At 34.4% G+C, this 17,639-nt stretch overlaps 1 protein-coding gene across 1 annotated transcript in view; it reads left to right on the forward strand.

Annotated features, from left to right (window-relative positions):
• The window catches only part of LOC136409155 (pyrokinin-1 receptor-like), a 56,387-nt gene that overhangs the window by 18,944 nt on the left and 19,804 nt on the right, over window positions 1-17,639 (forward strand). Inside the window, exon 2 of the mRNA XM_066390485.1 lies at window positions 1,130-1,661. Coding sequence (XP_066246582.1) covers window positions 1,239-1,661 — 423 coding nt within the window. The 5' untranslated portion in view covers window positions 1,130-1,238. The remainder of the gene's footprint in view (window positions 1-1,129; window positions 1,662-17,639) is intronic.

Here is a 17,639-nt window from a genome sequence, read left to right on the forward strand (position 1 = left end):
TTCGTCTCACCCTGTTTTTTCTCTTTAATTTGTTTTATTGTTTTGATTTTTGTGCCTAAAAAGTTCTTTTGGGCTGTCAATTTCTCTTAAATTTTTTAGTTTTCAACGGCTCTGAATTTTTCTTATTCTACGATTTTCTCACTCATTTCAATTTTTCTCTTGTTTCAAATGATTGTTAGGTGTCCTCTTCCACTTTTAATTTCTCTTTGGATTTCCTGGAGTTTATCTTTCACGCTTAAAAATTTTTTCTCATCTTAAAGTTGCTGAAATTTTCCTTTGGACGTGCATCTAACTGCTTCCCTCTGCTGAATTTTTCGTGCTCTTTTTGTTTAAAATGTTTTCTCATTCTGTCTTGCTTTTTAAACTGCAGTTTGAACAGTAACTCGAAATTTTTAGCATTTTACGCAGAGGTACAAAAAATGCTAATTAAAAAATCCATCTTGTAGTTTTTGCCCCGTATTCGTTGTACTCTCGCGTAAAACGCTGAAAAAGTTCAAATGAAACTAAATTTTTCCCTGAAAATAAATATTCCCTACAATTAAAATGTTTTTTTGTTTATTCGATATTTCATTAACAGAACCACAAAATCCTATAACGCATTAATCTTATCATCATAAATAAATCGTAGATACTAAAATACATAATCAATTCTCTTTGCTAACCCTGAATCATATAAATAAATCTCTCCTGTGCAAACTTGGATGCTCTAAAAATCAAAACAGATTACTTTGGTTTGAAAAGATTTATCACTTTTAATGTCAAATTAACATTCGAGTTTAAAAATTTTGAATTGATAATTTGCGTCAGGACTGGCCAGAAACATATCCAACCATGGGTGCAGCCAAAAATTAATAATAAATTTACTATTCACCGACTTTTTGAAAAATTGTGTTATCGCGTTGAACACATGATACGTCACTAATTTTAAATCTGGATAAAGAGTTTTCTTGAAATTCGTAAATACATGTAATTTTTGAATAAAAAAAAATGATGTAGCAATAATCAGTGGCGGAACACGTTCGGTCTCTTGCACCTTTTAACTGTTGTGATCGGTCCGGGCGTTAGTCTGTCGGCAACCGTTCATGCTTTACTCGTATTATTTGTTTACTTAAACCCCATTTTCTTTCAGAGCTCTCTCACCATGTTCTCCCCACTGACACACCACCAAGGTCCTTCCAGGAGCTTGATATTTCCAAAAGTGGATCAAATGGACAATTCTTGATTTAACATAATCCAGAATGGACAACCTCCACGTGGCCAAACTCCCATCCATGAACATCTACCAGGCGATGACCACCACCATAGCTACAGCCCTGATGGAGCCCCAAAACGAAACCACCGTCACCAATTATACCACCGATGAAAACCTGGATACTCTGTACCCTATTGAATTGGTGATACCATTCACTATAGTATACGCGGTGATTTTCTTAACGGGAGTGATCGGGAATATCAGTACTTGTGTGGTGATCGCCAAGAATAAGATTATGCACACTGCGACTAATTATTATCTCTTCAGTTTGGCTGTGTCGGACATGTTGCTGCTGATTTCCGGATTACCACCGGAGATGTACAGGATATGGAGTCCGGATACATACATTTTCGGCAGGGTGATTTGTTTTCTGCAGGGCTTCAGTGCGGAAACCTCGGCAAATGCAACGGTAAGTGCTCTTGAGACCTAAGAAAAAAGTTCAGGTAGAAATTGGAAAAGTTCCAATGATGGAGCTTCAAAGGAAAGTAGACACCGTTATCCCTCTGTTAGCGAAAAAATACGACAAAACGTGTAGGTTAGCATTCTTTTAAAATTATTTGATGCGCCACTGGGAACCTCAATTTGTAGCCAAAACATTACTAACTGGTTCAGACGTACATAAATACCTTGACGTCAATACGATTTAAATATCAGAATCCAGGGGCGTCTCTAAAGGGGCTGCTAAAGTATTAACTCTTTTCAGTTTCCAATATTTTGATCAAAATTGCGTTCATTAACGGTATCCCATTCTTTAGTACACCACTGGATCCCGACTACATCCAAACACTGGGAAGCATTTTTTAATTTCCTAAGAAGTGTCATTAATGAAATTACCACGATATACGCACTCATCGCTAACTCTCTTTGATTATAGAAGTAATTCCTGAGATATGGATACATGTAATTTCCTGATCTCTTTGTCTGTATCTGCCAATTAAACTAAATCTATTAATTGAACAGTAAAGCTTAAACAGAAAACATTAAATTTACGCTTTGTCAGCGAAACTTCCAACTTTGGAAGCCCTGCTGTAGTGGCAAATTTCCAGCTCTACCTGTAATATTGTTCGAAACATTTGATTAAACAGAAGTGAAATATTAAAATTGGTTCACTGGTTTGGAACTATAATTCCCAAATTTCAATACTCCATTAAACTGAATTTTGAACTTTAACTAATCACGTGTCAACTATAATAGAGCGATTTCTGTAGGACGAAAACTAGCCTAAAGAATCATTTTGTTTTCGTATGTTCGGCATTACTCAACTACGCTTCATCTAACAGGATTCTGCCACATAAGCACCCGATTTAACCCTGCTCCCCCAATAGAAAAGTTTATAGTGAACACTGTAAATCTAAGATTTCGTCTGAAAAGTGATAGCTGAGGCAAGTTCCGGAATAGAATCTACTTAATAAAGTTTCCTTCAGCCCGTATCCTTATAGGTTTCATTGCCTTAGAGGGTAATAGTTGCTGTTACTATTTTACCCCAAATGAAATGAAATTTCTGTCGTAAAGCAATTTAGTTTGGTTCAAGTCCTTTCCACTTAGGAATAAAGGTTTCCTTGTCTCTGGAAGTTAATTTAAACTCAATTCTCCATTGTCTGGATGAAGCGATATACACAAGTTCAAAATTTTGAGATAAATTAAATAAAAGCAGTTACGCCACTGTAGAAAATTCGCAACTTCTCTTTTTTTAAGCTACATATGGAGTTCAGGGGATAACTTGGATGGAAAGTTTCGTTAAACTGCCAAATATCCCAGCTTTAGTCCTCAAAGGTTGGTTGCATCATTGATTCGTTATAGGGTTGTTAATTTCATCTATAATTTGTATCATCGAGAGAGTATAAAAATCAGGGGCGTATTCTAATCAAAATTTAGAAGGGCATAAACGAGTGTATAAACTACACAAAAAATTTGATAAACTGTTAAAGTTCATAATTTTATAACTTACCGAATAACAGGTTAGATACGCCTCTGATTTTTTCCAAGGTGCCCCTTGTATAATCAAGAAATGGTAAAAATCAGGAGTATATCCAAGAGAAATTTATAAGATTATTAGTTATTTAACAGTATCTTTCGCAAAAAGCCTAATTGGAAAATTGATTTTAATTGTTCTAAAAGCATTGGCGCACCGTGTTTTAAGAGCTTTTATTCCTTATGAGAATTTAAAATTTTTATAAATTCCTGAATGCTTTTCTAAAAGCAAGTTACGCCACTAACTTTAATTACAGATTGTCCTTTGAAATTTACTTTGGACGCATAAGGCTTTTTATGGCTTATGATTCAAAATCAGTGCCATATCATAATCAGAACTAACAACTTCCGTGCAACCCATCTCAGAACACTCCACTTTTTATAAATTCATAAATTAAGCCATAAATAAAACCTTAAGGCTAGTTACGCCTCAAACTTTCCACTATGAAATTAGCTTTAGGAATGTTTACTGTGAATATTAATGGTAGATCAGTGCCGTACTGGAATTATTAGAATTCAACCTCACGAGGAATCTCTCAATAAATGTGTCGGATATTTATAACTGTTATTACAGTTAAGGTACGCCGCTGATTTTGTTGTAGTCTGATTTATGATTTTGGCTTTACAAACTGTTTAGTTTTTATGTTGACCCTGCGAAGCCAGTGCCGGGTCAAATTAATACAAACTTTCGCTGCCCTCTATGCCCGGGCAAACTGACGATTTTATCTTGTAGTTTGAGAAGTTGAAGGGAAACTCCCTTCGGCTAAGTTGGCTTCTAGGGTGTGTTAATATGGAAGTAAAAAGGTTTCCAACTAAGTGTAATCATCAAGTTGACCTATAAACCTTGCTGACCACTCCACAATTAAGTCCGCTACTCCCAGGTTATCTGATGAATTTCGCCTATAATTTGAGGAGCTTTTGAAGGCAAAATCAATAAATTGTACATCAAGGCCAGGAACGCATGTTATTCCAAGGTTATCTTAGTAATTTGGCTGATAATATTAAGACATGAATTTTGCCGAACTGTAATACTGCCATCGTCAGCCTTCTCTTATCGCCGACGAATTCCCTCAGTGCAGCTCTGGATTAAAATCATATAAAAAGAGTTCCTGGTTAGGCATTTGGAGGTTTACTTATTATATGCCTGATGTATCTTCAAACTTTATAATTCCACGCTGGGAAAAATTGAAAAAGGAAGTTAACGAAAGAACGGCGGAAAGTTGTTTTTGATGGATGCGGACACAACTTTAGGCAAAAAGTCTACCATGCCAGCATTATTACTGTGCTTACGAAATATTTTATGGATAATTTTACCGCGGGAAAAAGTGGAAAAAAGGCACAGAAGCCCTGCATATAAACATATACGTAAATCCCTCTGGAAAATTCGCAGTACGAAACGAAAAGAAATACATTCCAGAAGTTTTATCTTAGTGGGTCAATCTTCTGCGAATGATGATTCTGCCATATTTCTTATAAATATTTTATTTGCCACACGTAAAAGTTTCTATTCAATTTTTGAAGCGAGGATTGACAGAAAATTGCTCGTCTCGAGGAAATGGCATTTTCCCTTGTACGGAGATCTACTGTTGCACATTTTAAATCCTTCAGGGGGGAAATTTCCACGCACTCACCCAGATTCACTTTCTCTTATGCAGTAAGGAGAAATCTACTTTTATAACAGAAATATTCCTGGGCCCAGTTCGGCATTCTAAGCAGGCACAATATAGAGATAATATCAATGTATACGATTTATAATATTCTCCCTCGGGTATGGGAGCTGACAGGGATCTAATCCAGTTACATGTAGGGTCCATTGAATCAAAGATAACTTTCTAATCTATAAAATGTTCGAGCTTTGTAAACAAACACATTGGTTGTAATAGTTTTGATGTTATGAGCCTATAGATTTTGCCTTAATAAAATAGGATTTGGCTCGAAAAGAGAATGTGTTTCCAATATTCCAATTTGCCATCAAATGGCTTGATTGAATTTAATTGAAATCTGCGTCGTAGTATCTATCCATTGTCTAATGTTTGGGCTAATTTAATTTAATTTAAAATGTCTTTGATTGTAAAATCCAACTTGCTTACAGTCATATACGTATGTAATGTTGGCATTGCTCACTTCATTACAGGCTGGGAAATAGGTTTATGGGAAAATGCAGTTATTTCCCATCCTCACTTCCCGCCTTAATTTCCTGATTTATTTTTATTCGTTTCTAGCATTTCCTCAAGTAGTTTGACAAAGCTTATGGTTCGTTTTGTTCACTTTCCTCTCCAAAACATATCGTTTTGGGGGTTCATTTTCTTCGCCGTTTTGTCAAGAAACTAACGTTGCTTGTCTCTGTAAAGCATTAAGTGTCTCGACAGTAATGAAACACTTTCGATCTTTATATACAGAGCTGGGCGAAAGTCCGGCATAAAATTAATATTTCTTGAACGAATAACTTAAAAAAAAAACGCTTAAACTCGTGAATTGGTTTTAAATTACGCCTGTCTTTTGACAATAAAATGAAATATTTTCCTTTAACCCCTTAGCTGTAATCCTACCCAATTTTTTTTAAATGGGAACATACATCGGAAGTGGGCTGGAGAACTTGCGAAAAATGGAATCTTATCATACCTTTTTTTTTTTTAGTTATGTGATTATTAGCGAGTAAAAAACTCTTTTAAAAACAAAGAAATGACGAATACCTTCTTAATCCTATTTACAGGTTATTTAACATAGCAGATGCTGAAAATGTTCCCCGCCCTATACTTGGCAAGTTCCCAGACGATGATAAAATCTATCGATCAAATTCCCAATGGCCTCAGCCGGTATGTTATTTGACTTCACTTTAATTTTGGTTTTTAGGTCTTCAATATTAGCCGACCCATTTTGATAATCCTTATCTTTCAAAAATTCTCAAAGAAAGTAATCTAATAACGTTAAGTCCGGGGATCTCGATGGTTATTTAATTGTGCCACATCGTCCAATCCAGCGACCCGTAAATATTTCATCAAGATATCCTCCTGCCAGATTGCCAGGCTTAACGCTATTGGATTACTTTCTTTGAGAATATTTGACAGATAAGGTTTATCAAAATAGGCCGGCTAATACGGAAGACATAGAAACCAAAATTAGAATGGAGTCAAATAACATACCGGCTGAAGCCATTCGGAATTCCATCGACGGATTTTACCATCGCCTGGGAGCAAGCTAAGTGTAGGACGGAGAGCATTTCCAGCATCTGCTATGTTAAATAACCTATAAATAGGATTAAGAAGATATTCGTCATTTCTTTGTTTTTTTTTAAGAGTCCTTTTATTCTCTATTAACCACATAACTAAAAAAAAAAGGTATGGTCAGATTTCATTTTCACAAGCTTTCCAACCAGCCCACTGTTGGATGCCCGCCCAACTCACTACGTTTTACTTATTTTTGGGTCTATAATATAATAGATGATTGAAAGTCAAAAATGCATAAATCACTCAACTTAAGGGGGTTCTGGATTCACTGCGAGAAACTATACGTAGAAGCACTCACGTGTACTCTTAGGCATCATGATTCTCTCGGTAGTCATAAGTTGTTTACAGTGACCTTGCCCTTCGCAGAGTCAATGTTTTAAAATGTTGATTACAAAAACCTTTTAAAGTTTACTTTTTAAATCGTTTAGACTAAAACCCCAAATTCGTGGGAACCTATCTAATCGGTCAATCAGAACAAAGTAGGCAGATACAAAACTCTGCTCATTTTTCCCAGGGGTTTTTCTCAAAAGACAGAAAAAGAGAGGGACTCGAGCCGCAAAGTAGTTATCCACGTTTCCTCCTAACTTTGATTTTAATCTTGATTTCGTTATTGAGTGTTTAATTTTCATGTAAGATCGAACCATTTGATCTTAATACAGACTTTTGTTGATGTTAACAGTAGTGTTTTTCTTGGTTATCATACTGACTTCCGTTGCAGTATTCAAGTGAAAAATAGTACCTGATGTCAGAAGATTTTCCTAAATACTTCAACACCACACACAACATTCAGCCTTGGCCAAAACTATTTGCCACCCCTCTCAATTTTTTGATTTTTTTTTTTAATTCTAAGCAATTATTTTGTATTTAGTTATTGATCGGCGTGGTCATCTGAATAACGTAGACAAGATCCCCTCATAAAATCCCAAAAAAAAACAAAAAGTAATGAAAATTTAAAAAGAAGTGGAAGAAAGCGCATTACAAGCGCAGGAGAAGATCGGCAGTTGGTTCTTTACAACATCTTTACAAAATCGAAAAGACACATCTTCTGATCTGGCTGTATTCGGGGGCACTGAGAAAAAAGTTTCTGCCAGAACAGTCAGAAGACGGCTTCAACATGCTGGGGTCAAAGGTTGCAAAGCAAGGAAGAAACCGTGGCTGCCAGAAAATGATTTAAAAAACGCTTACAATGGTGTATTCAACATAAAAATTTCATTAAAGAGGATTAGTCAAATATCGCGTGGTCGGATGAATGTAACTTCGAGGTATATTTATTTTATGAATTCTAAATTTATTTGAAATACATTATAATAATGGAGGAACAAGTAAAATTCCTATTAGTCGTCCTTTAAATATTTAATGATTTTTGTAATATTTTAAGGTTTTTAGTGCCGTGGGTGTAACCTTTGTTAGACGCGCGGTGTGAACAGGCGAGGAATACAAGCCAGAACGTATCGTACCAATCATAAAACACGAAAGAGGAAGTATATTAGTGTGGGGTAGTATTTTGGCCTACGGGGTGGGCGAAATCGTTGTGTGTGAAAGCCGAATGGATCCAAAAAAATATATTCAAGTACTGGAAACGGCACTAGTACCGTTTTTCAATAAAATGTTTGGTAACACCAACATGGATGACGTCCGTTTTCAGCAAGACAACGCGCCATGTCATAAATGGCGAACGACAATGAAGTGGTTCTGAGATAATGGGGTTGAGGTCATAGATTGGCCTCCTCAGTCATCGGACCTCAACCCCATTGAACATCTGTGGATGATACTGAAGCGCAAAATTAGAGGACACTCTATTACATCAAAGGAATGAAATTAAATAAAAAATGTTTGATTCAGGAGTGGCATAACATTACTCCACAACAATGCCGACGTTTAGTATCACGTTTACCAAAAAGAATCACCGCTTAGTAATGCTAAAGGGTTTTCTAGTAAATGTTAACGTTTAATGTTTTATTTTAATAAATATTTCTATTTTTACCATCTGGTATTTTCCTTTTATCTCGAATATAAAATAATTTAAAATGATTGAGGTTTTACATAAGTGGCAAATACTTTTGTCCAAGGCTGTATGTTTCCATAAAAAAAAGTTGGGAAGGGTTGCAGCTAACGAGTTGAAGGCAAATATTTCATTTTATTGCAAAAAAACATATATAATTCAAAATCAATTCACGTATTTAAATCTTTTTATTTAAATTACTCGTTGAAAAGTTACTAATTTTATTTCAAACTTTGACACTACCCTGTATAGTGTGACGTAAATAGCCATGTTTCTTCGCGATATTGATGAATGAATGTGCCAGTTATATTCAGCTCGTAAACAAAGCCATATATCAATATTTTCCTTATTAGGTGCAAAAATCACTGTTTTAGCTGTAGGATCAACAGTTGGTTTTAAGGGATAGTTCAAATTGGGCTCTGAAGCAGACATCATTACGGCAATTAAGGAGATAAATTTTGGGGTAAACTGACTTAAGTTAGGGTCAGCATGATGATCGTAATTTGATCCTCGGAATAAGAAATTTAGGGAATTATTTAGGTTCACTTCCTAGCTCATTCTACTTAGTTCGAGATAAAATGAAACGAGTAAAGGGGATCGTCATCAAGGGGTGGAACGGCACCGGGTTTTAATGACTAAATTTGAATTGTAATATCGGTAAATGAGTACATACTTGCATATTTTGCAAGAGACGTTAAAGTTTTAGGACTCTTTAGAACGCCACTACACTAAACTTGAACTACACTTTAACCTTCATGCGATTTTTATCCTAGAACATTTTGAGCATCAAATGTTCATAACTCATTGACTTAGCTGCATTCTAAAATTAGTTGCCAAGTCTCTAAGTATAACCAACACAGAGAGTAGATACTATATTTATTCTTGTTCAAATTGCTAAAGTTTGAGGTTTCCTTAAAGTGCCACTACCATATTTTGGCCCTTATTTTAGAATTTATTCTACAATATTTGGAATATAAAATGCACAATCCCCTAGGGTAGACGATTTTTTAAACTCAATACCAACTTGTAGAGCTTAAAAAGGAGCATGAGAAAGTATTTTTGTCCTTTGTTTTTCGTTGAAATGATTTAACAAATAAATAATAACAAAATTTCAAAAAATTGCTTTTACTAAAATATTTAAAAAACAATATAATATAAAATATAATACATATATAATATAAATTTCTTTTTGCAATCGCCGTGTATAGGGTCACATGATAGTGCAACTTTTCTCTAATTTAACTGATTTTTCACGGAATATGGGCATATTTCCATTAATACAAATTTTTAACGAGCTTTCAGGTTTTCAGGTCAGAAAACGCCATTGTCGTGAACTAGAATTCCTTAAATTAAAATCAACATTAACATAAAATTTTTTTATCAATAATTAAAATTTAAGATTTTATTTTAAAGTGCTGTTAGTATTGATAGTAAGGAATTCAGTGGTGTACCTTGATTTTCGTCATCTCGAAAGAATAAACACATTTGAATTAATAGGGATATATGCAGAGTTTTACGAGTTTTCCACTCTTTAAGGTTCGAAAACTGTTCCGAATCTTATTTACATAACAATATTACTATTGATTTCAGAATATTCGGAAGAATAAAGGAGTAAAATTCGTTGGTGTAGGTAGTTTTTCCAGCTATTCAGGGAGTTGTGGTTGAAATAATAATAGAAAATATTTTATGATTTATACGTAAACTCTCATTATTTAGGTAAAAAGGTATTGTTGTGAATTTTCTTATATCGGTGGTTTTCAAACTGTAATTAAATCATAGAATAAATTGAAGAAACAGCAATATGAGCACACGAAGAACTCAGAAGAACTCGTGAAGAAAGGGGCCATTTGAAGGGCTTTCGTCGACTTCTGATTTTGACTAATATGATTTAAAGAAAGAGCGATAACCTGAATATAAGATTTTAGGGGTGCTAACACTTTTAAGTGTTAACATCCTTCCACTCACGTGTATTCGAGCTTCCAACGACAACGTCTGGGAAGTAATTTTAATGGAAATGTTTTTTAGAAGTCCTCAATAACTCTGTTATTTACCAATTATCACCCTTAGCGGGGGAACTGTATTATTACCAAAATTTTCGCGTAAAAGATTTTAGAGTTTTAAGAACTTCAGCTTTTTTCAAATAAATTTTCAAATGTTTCGTTACTCTCTTAAGCTCTGTAGCAAATATCTCCTTTTCTAGATGCTTCTCTTTATGAGATATGAAATCAATATTCGCAAAGTATCAATGTTCCTTTGAGTTAAAAACTGTGTTAAAAAGAGAGTTATTTAGAATGGTCATCGATTGGTTATAAATTCAATATTTCAATTTCCATTTAACAGTTTCGTGCCAGTTTCATGAATGGTCCTACTTATTTTAAACGTCCCAAGTATGCTCTTTCCAGCCATGCAGGAAATTGTAATAAACGTACACGCTAGAGAAAAATATCCTTTCGATATTTTGATATTTGAGCATTTCGGTTAAAATTTTCTTTGTTCACTGAAAGGCCTTTAAAACTATTTTCGAACAAAATTTAAACGTTCCATAGGGCCCTCAGTTATCTGTAAACATTTTTCTGGAGAGAAATTTACTGAATTGACTTAAAGTAGATACGTTTCAAAGTTTGAAGCCTAATTAACGATTTCCACGATGGAATACAGCAAAGTAAAAGTTAAATATTATATATAAGATTGGATTTTGTTAATGTACAAAGGCAGGGTTAGTTATAAGTAACGGTTACTTAAAAGTCGCGGTTATTCGCACGGGAGTCTATCTACTAAGGTCTCGTTGCTACAGTCTTACTAAAACTGGAAAGGGACCTCTTTTACAGTACTGTTATCACCAAGTTCTGTTCATACAAATGAGTACTACTAAAATTAAAATTTTTAGTCATTTTTAAATTAAAAATTTTGTTACTTTTTAAAACCTATTATCTTGAATGCATTTTTCTCGCATCAATTCACAAAATTTCATCCTGCCATCAAAGTCTTCAAGCGTCAACTTTTGGTTAAGGAAAATTTTGTGTAGATGAATTTTTTTCTCGTTTTCAAAGATTCCTTACTCATTTTGCAGATATATCAAATTAATTGGCAAGTTTGCTGGTAGGTTGTATGGGGTTTTCATCGATAGATAAAGAATGTCTAGTCCTTTATCGCCAATAGTTGCTGTTCGAGGTCTTCCACGTTTTGGAGCAACTTTCACACTTCCAGTTTGCTAAATTTTTTTATTAATCCGACAAACTACATTTCTATCAGTAGTTTGGTCTAGATATTTCTCATTAAATATGAGACACACCTTTTCGTCAGTTCTTTTGCGATCTCCATACCCCAAAAAGATTAAAATTTCAATTTTTTACTTCTCAGATAAATAATCCATTTTTTGATATTCAAACTGTAGTAAATGCGTAACAATTGAGTTCAACTTTAAAGAATTCTACGAAAACCAAAGTATTTTGTATCTAAAAAGTTGTTTACATTAAAGACGATTTCGAATTTCTACGCCTTATTGTCATTTTTTCACTCTTTTCAAAGTGAAATACGAATGGATTGTCTATCTGGGAAGCAAACATTGAAACTTTTAATCTTTTTAGGATATAGACTTTGTTTTATTTACCTTTCCATTGGAAAATAAAAAGTTCGTAGGGGTTGTTGGATAGAGGTGAAAAATTTGAACATTGAAAATAATGCATTAAAATGCCTTCTTTAAAATGAAATTGTACGTGTTTGAGCATTTTTTTTTTAATATCGGGTTTATGGAAGTTATAAACGTGTTGAAACACTTTCTACAAGCGCTGCCTTTTTTTAAAATTTAGTTCTTAGGATACATTACTAGCGTTTCTCTAGGCATACGACCCTCGTACGCCAATGATTTTCAGCTAAATAAATAGCAAATTTTCATTATTTTAATTGACACGTATAGATATTATAGTTTATACGTTTATCAGGATCGGAACGAATAATTTCCCCCCCACTTTTAAGGTCTTTTGGAAATCAGCAATTTTCGCTCTATGGGCCTGGCACGCCTCTGGTTTTCCTTATGATAAACAAATTATTATTTTTTATATTCCCAACTAATATCTTTGTCAAGTGTTCGAGAAGCCTTTTCTTAATTACATAGTTTTTAACTTCTCAGTGTATGGGAGATCTTGGAGATTAGAAATACATAGCTGTTCCACCTGATACGCCCCTGATTTTGAGACAAGTAAACTGCAAATTTTCCTTACTTCAGCCGGCACATATGGATATCTTATATTTAACTTATAAATCAGTGTCGAAACAATCGGTGTGTCTGGCAGTTTTACCTTTTTTGTTGCCGCAGTAAATCTTCAAGAACCTTTAGATGTCTTCTCGAAGAATGGAAAATTTTTTTTTTCGAATTTTAGGCATTGCAATTCGACCACATTCAAAACGGGTGAATTTCAAGTGGTCCAATTCACTCCAAAATGGGCCAGGAAGCTGCCTGAGAGTTTCTTCAGGCAGCGCTGGTCCTGTCTACCTTAGGGACTGCTCGCTCATAAAATCTGAATACCCGCATTTACAATTAATATGTTTTATTTATTATGAAAAGGGTATATTGATAGCAAAGTTTCTCGACTTCTAAAATTGCTTAACCTCTGAGTCCTCATAAAATGAATCCTGAGGAACGGTAGCTGTTAAAGATAAATTATTCCGCCTTGTGGATGACACCATAAACCATGCAATTTTATGCTTCATAATAATTAATCCCTGAATGTGTTACCTGTTACGACCGGTTTTTCGAGATTAAATCTGAGCTTTTATAATCTCAGATTTTCGTGTTTTTAGTTGTAAGTTGATAGTTAAATTAGGAAATAATTAGCACTTTTTGCTTTATAGAGGCAAAAAGTCTGTCGTAACAGAGCTTTTCGCTTTGATGTGTCCCGTTTAACTTTGTTTTTGCGACGATGACAAGAGGAGTGAAGTGGAGAAATAAGTCTTCGGGGTCGTCTTGAGTAAAGTGTGGAGGGCCCAAAAAAAGGCAATTTGGCGCAATTTAATGAAACCCCACAACACAAGAAAAACTTCGGGTTTGACTGTCAGAGTCAGTTCCAGGGAGAAGGTTTGCTGTGCAAACTCCGATAAAGACCCTTATTACGAGCTTGGGACTAAATTAGGATAAATCACCAAATGGGAATTATCAAGTGTGGGGATGAACTAAACTAATTTTGATTTGATAGTTTATCAAATTTGCAGAAAACGCACACAGAATATTAGAAGCTCAAAGATAATTTATGAACACAATAAGGGCAGTTTCGAATCATCTACGGAGAGGATCTCAAGGGGTAATTGAAAACCTCCAGATTCCATTGAGCCCAATCACCTACAAACAATTCCAAAATTGATTAATCTTTATTAAAATGGAGATGTTGTTTTCCTTCCGGGGTGCTTTATTTCAGGAACTCTTCCTAACTCATTATGGAAATTCACAATTTAATTTCGGTGAATAACCCTTAATCTACCACCAAGTAAATGCTTTTAAAAAAATGTTTCGTCGCCATTATTATTTGAAAATTATCTCACACCCACGTTTGGCCTGTGGTTCTGGTTAAGTTGTTTCTTCCCGAAATCGCATTGGGGCTTCCCCTAAAATTGTAACTTAATCGAGTTGAGATTTCTCGTTAAATTTTGGCGATAAATCTCGTCGCAAAGGGTGTCGTTGAAATCTCGGAAACAGCCTCAGAAAATTTGAAGTCTGTCGGTCAACCAGAACCTGGAAATTCGGCAGTGGAAAGCTTCGCAAATTGAAGTTGAAAATACGCGGTCCAATCTCGAATAACGGAAAATTTTCCCCCAGAGCGTTAAAGCTTTTAGCTAGGGAGCCGCAGCAAACATCCTATTCAATTTTGAAGTCAGTTGGACCAGTAGAAATACGGAGTGCCTGCAGAGAAGGATTAAAATTGGTTGGATTCGAGACATACTTCGTTTTTTTTTGAGTGAGGAAGAAACCAAGCACTAAGCACACATTCAGAATTTGAAGTCAGTCGGACCATTTGAATTCCAGGAATTATGTCAAAAAAGCATTTTTTGCTTCAAGAGATTCTGTCTCGAGGTCAAAAATCCTGACAAGCTTCCTAAGTCGAAAGAAGTTGCATGCACTAGTTTGAACTCCAAATACATATACTTTGCTTCCTTTAAGAGGATAATTACGAATATTCTAGCAGCAAGACGGAACTACGAGGTCCCTCCTGGAAGGTACAGTAATAGTCTGCCCCATCGTGTTTTTAAGAACTTTAAGCTGTAGGAATGTCAGCATGATGAATTCGAGTCTGAGCGGTCCAACTTGGCAATACATTTGGTGGAGGACACCTGGATGTTCCATTGATGTCTAGAATATATTGGCGTTACAGAAAGTTTATTTCATCTCAAACGTGCTTTTTTTAATTCTTCAAAAACATTGAAAAAGTGCTTTATAGTGTCTTCAACTGCGAATTCGCCACGCCACTGTTTTTCCAATAATATTTACTCTCTTTTCGCTGCTTGGGAGATTTACGAGTCCAAGTTCCATTGCTGAAGGTGATCTATTTGGGAAGTTGTGATTTTTGGTTTCCGTGATAATCCGGAAATTAAAGGTCAGCTGTACCCCGAAAAAATGTTTCTTCCTACATAAATTCCCATTAGTTACGTCTAAAATCCGAGAAACGCCAGATTTTGGATGGAAATCGTCACCCAAAGTGCCTTCACTTATCACCTTACAGTGTTTTTGTCCTTTAGAACGTTTAAGGTGTTAATCATGCTTAATTCTGGATTTTCAACTTAAAATTGATAATAACGAGAAAATTATGGTTTAGTCCCCCTTTTCTAACTAATGAAGGTTCTCCACTTTCAACACTTCGTCTCTCTTAATAAGTTTTAATAAAAAAACAGGGGAAGGTAAAGTTTGGAATTTTTGGCGTTAACGCAGAAGTAAATGCAGTGGGTATCGAGTAAGAGATCAAATTACAAAATGAAAAAAATTAATGAAAAAATTAATTTCTTAATGAACTTTCGTCAACTTTTCGCTTTAAAGTTCTTTAATAGCGTGCCAAATTGATCGCTGAATTAGACGGAAACCAGTGGCGTGCCAAGCCCGAGTCCAAAGTAAGAATTTTTTCTGTAAAATCCAATTTATGCACCGAGAATATCTCAAAATTTGAAATATTCTCGGTGCAAAAATAATACGAATTTCTTAATGAATTTTTGTCAGTCTGTCGCTTTAATGTTCTTCAATAATATGCTCAATTGGTGAATGCGTTGGACAATAAACAGTAGCGTCCTGAGTCTTGGATCAAAGTATTAAGGATTTAATTAAATTTATGTGCTCTCAAGTCTTGACAAATTCCGGAAGAGAAAATTACTACTTAAGGTTTTTATGAATTTTTGCCAAATTTTCGCCTTAACGTCCTTTAATAACCTGTCAAATTGGTGCAAACGTCAGATAATAAACAGTGCTATGAGAAGGTTGGAACCAAAGTATTAAGGTTTAGGTGCGTATTTTTGATCCAGATACATGAACGCACCAAGTACATTATGTATATCCAGAGGAGAATTTCATAAGCCAAATGCTACGTATTTGTGATACCTTTTCAGGATTTTTGACTTTGTAGACATTGATAAAAGTTTAATCCCGGTGGTAAAATTACTGATAGAGACACTTTATTGGGGTAAGATTCCTGTTAGCGTCTATGACTGTGGGTGCGATTGTTACTTAATAATGAAATACCTGATTTATAGTGTACATCAGCTGGTGAATGTACTTTTTAATACTAAATAGATGTATTAATGCGTTTATTAATTGAAATCCATTGTTTATGTCTTTTCAAGCAGAAAATATACTCCCTCAGTTACTAGGGAAATAATCAATAGATAAGCTATTTGGTATCGTTTTTATAACACCCACAAATACGCAGTTAATGTAGTGTATAGAGATTTATTAAAAGCTCAAATATACGCAAAATGTTTACGTCATTGTTAATTTCGTTCGTGCGTGCGGTAAAATGATTTTATCGCTTGCGCTCGTTTAGTAAAAAGTGCAGAGAGGCATCTGAAAGTAACTAATTTACTTTAAAAATACCAAATGCCTATAAATTGAAAAATATGCAATTTATAAAATTAGTAAATAAAATAGTACAAAACATAAAAATATAAAAAACAATTTTAAAAAATATTAAAATACTTCATATTTAGATGCCTGAAATGTGTTCAAATCTTTTTACACATTTAGAAGTATCTCTATGTTACTGGATCACTTCTTGTAATGATTTAGTGCAGGCAATAATTTCTAATAACAAACTGAAGAAAGCGTAATCGACTGCAAGAAATTGATTGCTTGTACGTTAATAAAATGTAATAATGAGGAAATTTTCTGAAGGAAAGCTGAAAGTGACACGTTTCATTGAATAAGCTCCGATTTTACATTTTTAAAAGGAAGTATGTAATTATTTTTAGTTAGAATGTACTTATATTAGCTTTTTTTCGAAATTAACATTTTAGATTTTTAAGGCTGCCTTTGAAGTCTATTTTTTTCTTAATTAAGGTCAACCTGAAATTCAATTTGCAAATGCCTTTTTGTCCTTTATAATAACCACTTAACGATGGTTCAATTTCATGTATATTTTGAAGTTTATAGCACTTTTTATATATATAAATAATTAATTGTTATTACAAGTGCGTTTTGACGAAGCTTTGAAACGCTAGTTATCAATGGTGCTTCCTTTCCTGCTTATGTCGTCGACTAGCGGAAAGTAGTTAATGAGCCATTTGTTTAAAGTCCGTTTTCAAATATTATTTTATAGTCTGTTCAATGTTAATTATTATTAACAAATTCCGCCTACCTGCAACTGTGACGAGTGTTTAATGAAATTATTAATGCGATGGACGTGAGCCTCACTTCTAAAGAGCCATCCAAAATACTTTTCAAACAAAGCGCTTTTGGCCAGTTTATCGGAAAATATCAATATCGCCCATCTCTATTATCCCAAAATACTGTGTATTTCATAATAAATTCTCTCTTTTCTGGATAAATTTTTAGGATTATATTCCAAAAATGGAGCTTTAATGCACAGAAAAAAGCACATCCCTATGAAAAAATTGGGTATCGTAAAATTTCATTTTTTCAGAAAAATCAACAAACTGTGGTACAAATAACCATCTTGATGGCGACAAAGATAGAAATGATAATTACAAAACAAACAAT

The sequence above is a fragment of the Euwallacea similis genome, chromosome 5 (assembly GCF_039881205.1).
Source record: "Euwallacea similis isolate ESF13 chromosome 5, ESF131.1, whole genome shotgun sequence".
Classification (NCBI taxonomy): domain Eukaryota; kingdom Metazoa; phylum Arthropoda; class Insecta; order Coleoptera; family Curculionidae; genus Euwallacea; species Euwallacea similis.